Raw genomic sequence first — 14,508 nt, forward strand, 5'->3', positions numbered from 1 at the left:
TCTACTTTTTACCTGAAGCGGGATAGACGAACAAATGATTGGATGAAAGGAAATACAGACAGGAAAACATAATGCCTCTAGGTGAGGCATAAAAAGGATAATATGCGAAAGGTAAATAGACGAAGACAACCACAGTTCAAAAGAACTGACAGAAAAACAAACATGTTCATGTTTTCATGGAGGTTTAGTTCAATATTGCACGAGCACATAAAAGAATTAAGAATTTCAAGGGCTTCTCATTTTTACCGATTTTTCATTAATGATACCGTGATATATATGAATTTTCAGATATCCTGTTACTGTAGCATTGAAAACTTGCATGAATGATTTGATATACTGAACTATAAGACTAAGACAACAATCATTATTGACACAATAGCAATTGCATAACATGAATTCGAATCCAATATTACTTCAAAGTTGTGTATTGTCTGTTTTTAATGATTCTGTCATTCCCTCACGATATCTCGAGTACTTTTTACCGGGAAATTGTCGCGTCGTCTTTTATTTGTGATTTTTGGACTGAATTAGAATTAGCTACGCTATTATACGAAATTATTGTGGTATCTAATGCAATATTTCCCCTTTTTAGGAGCAGCACTCTCATTGATACTCTTCCATTTAAAATTACCGGACCTTGTTCGGTGGTAATATCAATAACTCCGACCTTTTAAACAATACGACCTAAATATATATATTCAAACCTCACATTGCTGACAGTCGAAACAATTATCAGGGAGACGATATAAAATACAATTTTCCCATTTGTAGATTGGAAAGTGGCCATTTGAACACTCCGCTTCATATCGAAAGTGTGCCTATCCTGGTGTTCCGGGGATGAGTCCATAAGATTCAACAATAACACACCTCTGCATATAATTTGTTTTAACTTCAAACTTTATTTCTAAACTAAACTAAAGTATAGAAATGATAGAAAGAAAAAAAAATAACAATCATTGACATAGAATTCTTTTCTTTTCGGCCGTCATTTCTATCTTCTAGTTTCGAAGATTATTCTGATAACAACTTTGATCACACGAGTCAATACATGAATATAAAATCATGATTCAAACTTTAGAATTTTCTAGGTAAAAATAAACTTGATATAATTCACAGAAAAGGTATATCATATCATTATGCCTGAAAAATTTAGTTTCCTTCATCTACATTTTGTTTATCATTATCAGGTTCAGCGAGTTTCATCTTTGGAGAACCTCCAAGAAATAATGCTGTGTTCAGTGTCGATGATAATATCGGCATTTCATATCTATCTGATGTATAAATCAGCTCATTTCTTACATCTTGTATAATGGACGTTATGTCAAACCTGAAATATAATGAACAGACAAACATTATGTCAAGTTTTAACACAATTAAGATTGAAATATATTTTTAGAAAAACCGGAAACCTACTGCTGACATAACAAACAATGATGCATAACTCAATGTTTATCAATCAACTACCGGTATAAGTCCAGACTATCCCGGTTTTTGTTTGGGATTCGTGTTGCTTAGTCTTTTGTTGTCTATGTTGTGTTCTGTGTACTGTTGTTTTCACTTTCGTCGTTTTGTGTTTTGCCATGACATTGACAATTAGTTTTCAGTATGTGAATTTGAATATTTATTTGCTGTCTTTTGCCTCTTTTTTGCATTCATAATTGAAAACTATATAGCGATTATTCGAGTTTTCCATTTATGAATTTCCCAATTCGTAATCTCAACAAACTACTACTGCTCACACTGTTTACATTTCATACTTAGTCAATCATTCAATAAACCCATCATATATACCAGGATTGAAATATTAATATAACCAGACGCGGCGTTTCCTCTTCAATAAGTGTTTTTGTCAAATCGAGTCGTTTCTAACTGCAGTTTCTTTTAGCTGTTCGATAAAATCTATATTAAAAAGATAGAGGTTGGTTTCGTCATATGCATATGACATTGATGTCAGGTCTCCCAGTGTCCAAAGACTTATTTTCTTAAAGTGTTGTATTCTTGTTATTTATACTAGTAGCTTAACAGGCTATTTCATACGAATCTCAATGCATCAAATACCACCCTAGTTTTCATTCTCAAATTGAAGCTTAAATTTCAAATGTTAATAGTTATCTTAATAGTCTCGAGTCAAAAATTGAACACGTAACCCCGTGTTTTGGTTGTTGCATCTCCGAATTGATTCATTTCTATTATCTAAAAAAAACTTAGAAATAAAAGCTAGTTACACTATCGAAAATCCCATTACTGTAATACAGGGATAAATCATACCTGTTGTGCTTTTTGAGTAGATGTTTTGCAAAACAGCCAAGAAACGATGGGGACTCATCAGACACAAATGGACCATTGGCAGTAGCTATCATGAAATGTGGTTTACCCAAAATATGCGTTGTTGACGAGTCTAAAGAAATGAATATAAAATGTACATCATTATCCGAGAGAGAAGTACACAATGATATTACAACTTTGTTTGTTGTTTTTATATTTGTCATGGCATGGACAGTTTGTTTTTGTCTTCTGAGTTTGATGGTTCCTTTCATATCTTCAACCTTTCTTTCGTCTCTCTTTATCCGATATTTGTTATAAGAATCTCGCTACAACATTTGTATTCATTTAGAAAGGAGTTGTACTTTATTATAAGTGTAACAAATAAAAACATGTTATTGTTTTCATCTTGCTGTTTAAATTTTTCCATAACCTTTCGATCATCTAACTAACAATGTGTCTTAAACAGAAAGACAGTATACAGGTAAATATTTTAAATACTCAAATATATGTGATTGGTTAAGACGTGTAAATTGTGTTTTCATAAACTGCTTATGTAATACAAAGAACAAGTGTAGCAGATGCGTAGTACTTGTACTTAAAAAACGCAATACTCTTTACCTACTTGCAAGAATATCATTCGAAGCAGTAAGTGTAACTTTAAGCTTACCTGCCATAATTATTGGTGTACCTGCAAAAAAAATATGCCTATAATATATGATATACAAACGACATTTTAAAAGTGATGATACTTAATATTAATCTTTTATTTTAAAGGAAAATAGTATCGTACTATACTTGGCCTTTCTAGGGAACACATTTTAATTCTGGTTTTTTTCATCGATGAGATTATCTTTTATATGACATCAAGTGGTGACGTTTTATACTTACAATTTTCCAATGCGTATTTCATTACCACATAACATTACATTCAAAATATTTACAGCTACTTTCAATTAGTGATTAGTTTAATTCTGTACTAAGAGGTAAACATTCAAAAGTTGCAACATCTGATGCTTAAACAAATAAATAGATAAACCCACCATCTTTTGGTGTTGTTATCGACACTTCAGCTGGATCACTATACTCAACATTGTTTTTGTCCCTCTTTACTGAAGAGATTTTGATCGTATACATAGTATTTTGTTTCAAATTATCAAATACATGACATGGATAGGATACAGTTATTCCTTCGAATTCTTCTTGGTCTGTTGATTTGTGGGATATATGATACAATAGATTGTCAGAGTTTTCTGTGGATGATTGTTTCCAAAAGGCATAGATCTGTGATTGAGAAATCAACTCAAGTCCAAATGCAACAGGACAATTAGATTCTGGAAAAAAAGAGAAGTATATCAGAGATAATACTAGTAAATAAAAAAAAAATACTTTTTGAGTCCTGCTTTTTTATTTTGTTTGCTTCAACCTACATAAAATACGCAAATGCTTAAGCAACATACTTTCTCCGCATTAATAATTCATATTTGAAAAGTTATCTGGCTATTAATTTTGTAACATTTACCTTTATTACTCGTTTTAATTATTCCGTTGACTGCTTGGCCATTATGTTCTGGATATGATGCAAACACTTCAAATTTATATTCTGTATTAGTTTTCAGTTTACCAAGTTCACAAATATAGGCTTCTTTTGTATGTTCTGCATTTATATACTTCATTTTTGTCTTTTCTCCATCATTTAAAGCAACTACGAATCGACTGACTTGTATCTCTGAGAGTTTTGGATATTGGAATGAAAATTCAACACTTGTTGGATCGATGTATCGAACTTTAACATTTCTTGGTTGGTTTGAGTCTGTAAGATAGTTTTAAAATCATTAGAAATAACAAAATTTCCATAAAACAATGCCACTGCACCTAACAATCATAAGAGTAATACCTCAAGTATGCAGCAATAAAGCTACAAAAAAAATGAATTGCAGACTCTAAAGCAGTAATTACTTTAAAGATTTATTCTAATTTATCTATTGAAATTCTTTATCATCATTACATTAGAAAGACGTATATCATTCATACATCTTCATTTTCAAAATATTGCACAGAAAATAAGTGCTTCTTATATTTGTAGAAAAAAATGAACATTTCAAACATTGATATTGGCTGTAGATGATTTTTAACAGACTTGAGTATGTAATTTTACAACTTTTTGCGATTGTATTCTTTTATAAAGGCAAGAGAAGTATAACGCTGTTCAAAAGTCATAACTCGATTGAGAGAAAACAAAACCGAGGGAAACACATAAACTATAAGAGGAAAACAATGAAACATCAGAACACTGAAATGCAACCAAAAGCAAACAACAATGCAACATACATAGAAACATATAACTGTTTCAGCTTCGAACTCAATATGAAGGATACCACATATACATTTCAGCTTCTTAAATTGACTTACATCTAGAAATTAAAAATAAAAATCGGATAAGAACAAAACTTTGCTATCAAAAGAAACAATTTCATAGCTGTGAGTGTATATGGAGTAAATGTCCCCTAGTTAATACGATAGCTTATAGCTTGCGTTTCCCATCATGTTTTCCTTGGAATAGGGTTACTGCTTACAAAGAGATATTTTAGACAGGAAAACCAAGTGGTAAAGTTGGTAAAGTTCCCTTCGAAATTTTATAGACGCTACCACGAGTGGTTTTACCGTTATCGAATGATATGTTTCACAAATTACTATAGATATGTTCCAATTGTTGTGAACACAATCCCGTAAGTCATCTTTTACTCGAATTTAAACTGATATGAGCAGCACGATGGGAGCAAAATGTGGGACATAACTCTTACAATAAACCAGATACCAACCCCGGTTTTTGTTGGTGTGTTATAAGAAGTGTTTTTTGTGTAGTGTTTTGTAGATTGTTGATTGTCTTTTCGTCGTTTTCTTTCTTTATTGTCATGGCGTAGCATTTTGAGTTTAGATATCTCTGGTATCTTCCGCGTTTGTTTTCCGGAAATATGTTTTCTGAACAATCTTCATCACTAAAGTGTGACATTACAAAAATCTAAAAATACATAAAACAGTTGTAAGCATACATATAAAAAATGTCGACACAGAACAGTCAGATCCTTCTTAATTCAGCTTTGAGTAGAGTTTATTGAGAAATGAGCATTGCACGTTTTATCTAAATTTGCAATCTATATTAATTGTATGTACTAAAATAAATACCATCAAGTTCCTGTATTGTTTCTTCCTTGATTTTGGCAGTATCTATCAACACAATTCTTTGTTTACCCTGGGCATCCGTGGAATCAGTGTTAATATCATATTTCAAACAATCTATTAATCTGCTTATTAGTACACCTCCATCAATCCCAAATATATACCCATGGTATTTGTAGCTAGCTAGTACCAGAATAAAGCAGTCTATTCCATTTCGGTCCAACCATTGTCTGTGACTTTGAATCGACTCAATCATTTTTGCACCTGTTAAATTTTCCTCTAACTTGACTTCAAAATGTAAATTTTCAAATGTTGCTTTCAATGACGCTGTAACAGATTTAGATATGAGGAAGTATATTTTAATTAGAATACAGTTAACTTCTTAAAATATAATATTAATCAATTAATGATTGATTTCTATTAGAACAAATTTAAAGAACCCAGTGAAAAAAATACACAGAGAATAATAGTTATTGTAAGTAGCCAATGGTACAATTGAACTGACAAACGTTTAATACATTGAACAAGATGAGATGACTCTGTGAAAGGGTTTCATTTGGTTCCCAATTAATGTAAAACAAGCAAATCGTCGGATGTTTTTTTTTTCTCTCAGCAGATAATATATCTTAAATTCCTGCTGTGCTTTTATCAAAATTATGATTTAAACTTCGTTCCTTATAATCGGAATTTAATTAACATAAAACAAATCTTCAACCTCCTGCAGACTTCGATTGCATTGTATCTTTTTTTGTTAGTATTTTTCAATATGAGATCATTCTAAAATTTGGTATGTAGTGATATATATAAGCAATTTCCAAAAACTGATATCATTCTAAAAGGATATGGTTTTTAGTTAACATATATTTATAATTTTGAGTACACTTCAGTGTTATTCATTGTAATAGAAATGATAAGATACCGATAGTTTGCGTGTTTTTTTTATTATCATCAGAGGTCTAAAATACTGCATTGTTTAATTCCTTGAACGTATAAATTGGACAATAGTTGCATGCTAGTGTGTTTATTAGCTTTTGAATTTGTTTTATCATAAATTATCCTGATAACACTTGTTACACTTTGCTATCCTACTTAATAAGGAATAACATTGCAAAATGTACAATGATTATTTCTCTAACCACTCATATTGAGGTAATTTTTTATAAACTCCTCACCCTTTTAAGTCCTCACCCTATTAAGTAAGGTTTGTGTACATCGTTAATGGATCTGTTTTTGCAAAAACTCTGTTTAAACCGTCGGATGAAATAAAGAAAAAATAAATCATATGAAGCTGCTCATTAGTCAAATAGTTTTGAGCAAATGTTTCGAAACATAGAAAAATATTTCGAATGCCTAAAATCATTTATTGCTGTATACTCATTATATTCATTCTGTGCAACTATGCAATTAAGTTTTATATAAGAGTAAAAACTTACCAACATGTGATCGTGTTCCATCTATACTAGACAACGCTTTAAGCTGGAAATCTTGGTAATTCGCCAAGATAAGAACAAATCCCGACACTAAAATAGATAATTTATAATGACAATCTAACAAAATGTAAAATGTATCTCAAAAAGCGGCTTATGTCATCAAAGTGTACATGATGTAAATATTGATATGATGATTTTTTTTGCATGAATACCAGTAAAACATTTATGAAGAAGTGCATAAAATGTTTGATTTATTTAGTACAACTTCTTAAATGGGTTTTAATATTTTATTAAAAACATGATAACCTGATTTGAACGTTGTCACTTCAACAGTATCCGTTTTAATTTCTGATTTGTCTGAACCTTCTGCTTCCATCCTGATGTGATATGTGGTATTTCGTTCGAGTTCCGATATGATACAGGAATCGACAGTTCCGTTTAGCGATATTGACACATACGCATTATCGTCTTCCGTAACAGGTTTGTGGAACACTGTGTAAGATTCGACTTCGCCAAACTGTAAATCATCCCATCGTACCTCTATTTCAGTTGGAGATAAAGCATAAACTGCCACAGCATCTCTTGCTAGGACTGCAAAACATTGATTTTTTACAAATGAGTAAATAATTTGAATTGGAATTAAAAAATAAAGAATCATTATACAATGCTTGAATCACACAGACCTTTTGCAAACCTGTAACATACAAGAGTCAAAATCCGCCCTCTAAACTTTTAATTTGATAGTTTTATACCAACCAATATCATTTCGGCCTGCAAATGTGTAAATGTACATTTCAGTAAAACAAATTTTCTCAGATACAGAAAAGTCTGTCTTCAGAAAAATGTGAAAAGTAAAAACACAAAAATACTGAACTCCGAGGAAAATTCAAAAAGGAAAATCAAAAATAAAAAGGCAAAATCAAGAGTCCAAACACATCAAACGAATGGATAACAACTGTCATATTCCTGACTTGGTACAGGCATTTTCTAATGTAGAAAATGGTGGATTGAACCTGGTTTTATAGCTAGCTAAGCCTCTCACTTGTATGACAGTCGCATCAAATTCCATTACATTGTCAACGATGCATGAATAAAACAAACATACTCAAAGAGTAAAAATGTCAAAAATAGGGGTACAACAGTCAATATTGTGTTATCATCTTAATATCACTACATAAACAACAAATGTAACAAAGAAGCACAAATATAGTGTTGTTAATTCCCCAAAAGATAGTCAATAAGTTATCTTTTAAGAATGAGTACTTTCAAACATTTATGTATAGAGTATATTTTTTTCGTACACGCGAATAAATGAATGTGTTTGTAGATAGATGTGTTTGTGTTCTGTTAAATTGTTCCTTTTAAAATTGTTACACGATGATGACTGATGTACCCATATTTTAACTATTTTATTTATTATGCCTGTTTAGTTCATGCATCATTGTAAATATAACGGAATTTGATAAGACTGTCATCAAAGGGAGAGGTTTAGCGCTATAAAACCAGGTTTGATCCACCATTTTCTACATTTGAAAATGCCTGTACCAAGTCAGGAATATGACAGTTCTTGTCCATTCGTTTTTTATGTGTTTTGTCATTTGATTTTGCCATGTGATTATGGACTCTCCGATTAGATTTCCCTCTGAGTTCAGTAATTTTGTGATTTTACTTTTTATTAGGATTAAATAAACATGCGCATTTCTTTCAACTTTTTCTTCATAACTCATTTTTTAAAATAAATACAAAACTTTAAAGTTAAATTTTGCGACAGGGGCCTGGTTAGTCAGGAGATCTACGAAGTGTATCTACAGTGATCACTTCATTAAGGTACGAACCCAAATCGCGACAAAGTGCATTCGATGTCGATCTTATCTATCTCTGATATTCTGTTTACCTCCCGAACTTTTTTGGGTGATTCTCTCCGAGAACTCCGGCTTCCTTGACCAATTATAACTGGTCGTCATGATAAAACAACGGGTTGAAAAACTTCTCATCAAGAAATTAATTATGTTATATAACAAAATGAAATTGTGAATGTTTCGGCTTAAATAGTTTTTTGCTTGTAAAAGTATCTTAGATAAAATACCGTTACACATTGTGTCTATTCAAAACCATAATAAATAGCCTTAACATGAACAATCAATCTATCAATCAAATTGGCACTTTATATTAAATAATATCACTTAATATTAAACTTACATATTTGTGAGTATATTCTTACTTCTAGTTTCTCTGAAGTCAGTGTCAGTTTGAAGTCGCTGTATGTCATTCTGAAGAGCCTCGATCTCTTCCAGCAATTTTTTATTTGAGAAATCATCTCTTTGTATCTTTAACTCTTCTAATCTTTCAGATAATTCATCAATGGTCAAGTCATCTATTAGTTCTTGGTTTGATAAATCTGTTTCGCTTATATGTTCATCGTCCAGACTTTTGGTGTCGTGGCCAGGAGACATTAAAATAAAGACGTGTATCATTTTTTTATTATTTAGGAGATTCTTTTTTTTTAATCTCTAAAACTTCTCATCAAGAAATTAATTATGTTATATAACAAAATGAAATTGTGAATGTTTCGGCTTAAATAGTTTTTTGCTTGTAAAAGTATCTTAGATAAAATACCGTTACACATTGTGTCTATGAATAATATGAAGAATAATTCTGTTTATCAAAATATCTATAAATATATTAAGCAAATTTGTTATTATCAAAAATTAATATTTTAAATTCACGATATTAAAATGCTTACTTAATACTCTCTTCTTTTTTTCATGGATCTTTATCTCATTTTGAAGTTTATTTATTTCTTTAAGTAATTGCTGCTGTGATAAAAGTTCTTTTTCTTGTTCCAACTTTTGTAGAGTGTTTAGTAACTCATCATCTGTAAAATTTTCTAGACCACTAACGTCAATTGTGTCTGACGTCTCCTCTTTTGTGATAGTATTCATTATCGGCGTAGACATTATGTTTCATCTGAGAAATCTGAAAAATGTTACTGTAAAATTATTTGCTTTTAGAATACAAGTCAATTACAAAATGTGTCGTATTCAGTGTCGTGCGTATCTGTAACAAAACTGATTGCAGTTATATAATGGTGTGTTTGTAACTGTTACTATACTAACTTTCAATGATGTTACATATGCCTAATGTTGAATCCTTACCAGTTCTTTGCACTTAAATAATGAAATTTTACCTGTTTTTAATAACATTACAGATTTTTGTTACCTTTTTTTGATAGTATACGTTTCCGTTCGACATGTTCTATAAACAATAAAAGTATTGAATCGCTGAATTAAATGTTCCAAATGATTGCATGTAACTATATATTTAGCATATTATAACTATATAATACTGAAACTATAATTACCTTTATAAAAATATTGAAACAAGCAGACTGAAGAAAAACTATCATATTTTAAAAATGCATGTCTAGATTTGTTTTAGTCCCCTAATTTTCTACATTCTAATATTATCAGTTGGTTTTGTTATATGAATAGATTAAAATTGACCAAAAATCGACTACAGCTGTTCAGTAATGAATTTGAATTGTTTAATTACAATCCATTTTTTTTTCAGTATCAAAGCCTCCTTTTATAAATTAACTGTTTACAAAATTTAGAATTTTTTGAAATACTAAGGCTTTTCTGCCTGTAATTGGCAACACTTTTAGGAATTTTTGGATCTCAATGCTCTTCAACTTCGTAATTTATTTGCCAATTTTTTTTACTTTTTTTGGATTCGAGCGTCACTAATGAGTCTTTTGTAGACGAAACGCGCGTCTGGCGTATATATAAAATTGATTCCTGGTATCTATGATGGAGTTTATTTACAACCACTGGGTCGATGCCACTGCTGGTGAAGATTTATTTCCCGAGGGTATCAAAAGCCCAGTAGTCAGCAATTTTTGTGCTAACATAAATTATCATTGATATTGTTATATTTATGAATTAAATAAAGGCAACAGTAGTATACCGCTGTTCAAATGAATATATATATTAACAAATGAATATATATATATATATATGAATTAACCGTTTACAAAATTTAGAATTTTTTGAAATTCTAAGGTTTTTCTACTTCAGGAATAGATTACCTTAGCTGTATTTGGCAAATCTTTTAGGAATTTTGGATCTTAGCTCTCTAACTTCGTAATTTATTTTCCTTTTTTTTTCTTTTTTTTTCTTTACTTTTTTGGGATTCGAGCGTCACTGATGAGTCTTTTGTAGACGAAACGCGCGTCTGGCGTATATATAAAATTAATTTCTGGTATCTATGATGGAGTTTATTTACAACCACTGGGTCGATGCTACTGCTGGTGGAGATTTATTTCCCGAGGGTATCAAGAGCCCAGTAGTCAGCAATTAATGTGCTAACATGAATTATCATTGATATTGTTATATTTATAAATTAACCGTTAACAAAATTTAGATTTTTTTGAAATTATAAGGTTTTTCTACTTCAGGAATAGATTACCTTAGCTGTATTTGGCAAATCTTTTAGGAATTTTGGATCTTAGCTCTTTAACTTCGTAATTTATTTTCCTTTTTTTTTCTTTTTTTTTCTATACTTTTTTGGGATTCGAGCGTCACTGGTGAGTCTTTTGTAGACGAAACGCGCGTCTGGCGTATATATCAAATTTAGTCCTGGAATCTATGATGGAGTTTATTTTCATAATATTAAATGTTGTATTCCAAATTTTATATAATGGTATTTTACAGTCTGTGTACCACTTATTGCAGACCAGTTTCTGTATTGTTATGAGTTAAAATGTATGACTAAATTCAGCAAAACCCATCGAAACTACATCTGATACAAGCAATTAATAAAACTTTTAGATATTTGGATTATATATTTGCTCTCAATAATGACGATATGTACACTAAAGAGATTTATCCTGTTGGGCTAATTTTAAATAAAGATAGTATTAACCATGAACACTGCCCTTTCCTGAATCTTGATTTCTATATCATTAACGGGAAGCTTAATCCAAAATTTATGATAAAAGTGAATGATTTTTCATTTCCTATATTGTTGAATATTAATTTTTAGATGGTGTCGCTCCCTTATCACCATCTCATTTGTGTAATATATATTTTAATAATTACATTAGATATATTTTTCATTATAGTACGGTATTCTGATTGGCTACACTGCAATCTTGCGTTATAACTTACTCACTTGCATTACACAATAAAATTTATCATTTATGATGACACGAGGTCACACAATAATAAAGTTAAAGGTACCAATTTTCTTGCACCAGATGCGAATTTCGACAAAACATGTCTCTTCAGTGATGCTAGTGATGCTCGTGGCCAAAATATTTTAAAATCCAGAGCTTATATAAAAGATGAAGAGCTATAATCCAAAAGTGCACAGTATTGAATGCTTCTTTTTGTAACTTTATAGGGTTATTAACGCGTTCACCGTGCGCACATTCTTAGAATAAAGTTACAAAAAGAAGCATTAAATTCTTAGATTTTCCTGTTGACAAAACTTTTTTTTCTCGAAAAACTAAGCATTTTATTATCCCAGGAATAGATTATCTATGCCGTATTTGTCACAAAGTTTTGGAATTTTGGGTGCTTAATGCTCTTGTACTTTTTTGGCTTTATAAATATTTTGATCTGAGCGTCACTGGTAAGTCTAATGTAGACGAAACGCGCGTCTGGCGTATTAAATTATAATCCTGATACCTTTGACAACTATCAACTTGTTCGCTTCGCTGGTGTATATAAACAAGGTACCAAATTTACGAAAGAAATACATATATATCTGAAAAAGTATCTCATTAGGGTTTTCAATAACACAAACTTAGTCAAAACATTTACTAAATTGTATCATCGGTACAAGGACATCTTTCTTAGATATCAATTTGCATGCAGACATCTTATACGTTCAGGTATTTCACATCCAATCTTTTATGATAATATTCTTTACAAAGCACAAAAATGTCGGCAATAACATCAAAAGCTAACCAAACCTTTAAACAAAAATTCATTGTCATGATACGGGTTATGTCCAGGTGTAAGGTAGTACAATACAAAGATTTAAGTATACCTCCAATTTCCAAGTTTTAATGTAACTTTCTTTATAAAGCTTGAATATTTAAGACAGTGGTATATGTGGATAGCTAGCAGACCACTCTTTCTGATTAATGCAATATTAGTAGTATACAACAATTATATAATCAAATATAATTTAATCTGTGTCTTCAAAATTTTAAAAGAAATTTCCACTTTCTTTAGAAATTATCTTCTTCATGGATACCACCAGAGGATTGATTTTATGATAGAATCATATTCAAAACAGTGTGGTCCTGGCCATTGATTGACGACCTAAATTATCCCATTGACTGGGACAGATTAGGTGAACGTTTGTCTGTAACGACCATTGCTCACTTCTTACTTATTATAGAATTTGAACTGTGGGGTAACCAAAGGTTCTTAACGCCTTTAATAATAAAACAATTCGAAAAATTATTCAGGAATAACCTTTATGTTTTGATTTATATTATTGATATAAATCAACACATCGTATTATTCCGGATTCGTTTTTCGAATTGCTTTTTTAGGTGTTGAGAACCTTTGGTGACCCCACAGATTCAGTGTTTTTAACAAGTACATAGTGAGCAGTGATTGTTACCGACAAACGTTCACCTTATCTGTCCCAGTCAATGGGATAATTTAGGTCGTCAATCAATGGCCAGGACCACACTGTTTCGAATATGATTCTATGTTGTTCCTGGATCCATTATCTACAAAAGAGTGTCTCAGATTTTGGAAAGAATGCATAAATCAAATTTTACATCTAATCAAACAATCTCTATACTTTAATGTGGTAAGGGTGTTTACACTAGTTACAGAATGGAATACAATAGCGATAATTTGAGACACCCTTTTGTAGCTCCTGTATAGTGGATTAAGATAACGTTAAAATTTCTTGTGCAGTTATAGAGATGTCAGAGCTAAATTCATTCAAGTCAACTGGCCAAGATTTGGAGATGGAAGTAAAAAAATGTATTGTGCTACCATAAATCTTATCATATACTTTATGATAGTATGGACCTAAACCTCAAACAGGAGGGATTGTGCTTGATATGCATATGATGAAGATATAATCTTTTTATAAGTTTAATTGAGTCTGGAGCTGGCATGTCAGCAACTGCTAGAAGTCATTTGTTAATTTATGTATCATTGCCAATTTGCTTACTTTTCTTTTGTTACCTATTCAGACCGTGACATAGAACTTGGACTTCTTTTAAACTGAGTGTGTCTTGCTGTGTGTTTTTTTTTCTTTCTACATTATCTAGAGGTACATGTATATAGAGGGAAATTTGCGATCTCACAAAACATGTTTAGCCCTGCCGCATTTTTGCGCCTGTCCAAAGTCAGGGGCCTCTGGCCTTTGTTAGTTTTGTAAATTTTATTTTATGTTGACTTATATGGTTCGAAGTTTAGAATGACGTCTCTTATCACTCTAAACTAGTACACATTTGTGTATGGGGCCAGCTGAAGCACGCCTCCTGGTGCGAGACTTCCTCGCTGTGTTGAAGACTCATTGGTGGCCCTCGACTTTTGTCTGTATGCCCATATGGTCGGGTTAATTGTTGTCTCTTTGACACATTCCCCATTTCTATGTA

At 31.3% G+C, this 14,508-nt stretch overlaps 1 protein-coding gene across 2 annotated transcripts; it reads right to left on the minus strand.

Moving 5' to 3' along the window:
• Positions 1 to 879: 879 nt before the first annotated feature.
• LOC134704994 (uncharacterized) lies at positions 880 to 9,473 on the minus strand. Of its 2 annotated transcripts, none has more exons than XM_063563768.1 (9): positions 9,094 to 9,473; positions 7,179 to 7,463; positions 6,876 to 6,962; positions 5,449 to 5,769; positions 3,785 to 4,075; positions 3,306 to 3,596; positions 2,933 to 2,953; positions 2,269 to 2,398; positions 880 to 1,327 (listed from the first exon to the last, which is right to left on the minus strand). In XM_063563768.1, the coding sequence occupies exons 1-9, from the start codon at positions 9,344 to 9,346 to the stop codon at positions 1,150 to 1,152; spliced, it is 1,857 nt and encodes a 618-aa protein (XP_063419838.1). In that variant the 5' UTR covers positions 9,347 to 9,473; the 3' UTR covers positions 880 to 1,149. The 2 variants fall into 2 exon arrangements, with proteins under 2 accessions (XP_063419838.1, XP_063419839.1); XM_063563769.1 differs by having other exon boundaries at positions 9,072 to 9,176.
• Between the last annotated feature and the right edge of the window lie 5,035 nt (positions 9,474 to 14,508).

The sequence above is a fragment of the Mytilus trossulus genome, chromosome 2, assembly GCF_036588685.1.
Source record: "Mytilus trossulus isolate FHL-02 chromosome 2, PNRI_Mtr1.1.1.hap1, whole genome shotgun sequence".
NCBI classification, from domain to species: domain Eukaryota; kingdom Metazoa; phylum Mollusca; class Bivalvia; order Mytilida; family Mytilidae; genus Mytilus; species Mytilus trossulus.

Bases quoted from the DNA above. Each gene is read 5' to 3' on its own strand.
- LOC134704994 (XM_063563768.1), bottom strand. From the start codon at position 9,346: ATGATACACGTCTTTATTTTAATGTCTCCTGGCCACGACACCAAAAGT. The intron at 7,464-9,093 runs GTAAGAATATAC...AATGTTTTGCAG, and splicing joins TGACTTCAGAGAAACTAGAA to TCCTAGCAAGAGATGCTGTG. The intron at 2,399-2,932 runs GTAAGCTTAAAG...TCATTTCTTTAG, and splicing joins TACACCAATAATTATGGCAG to ACTCGTCAACAACGCATATT.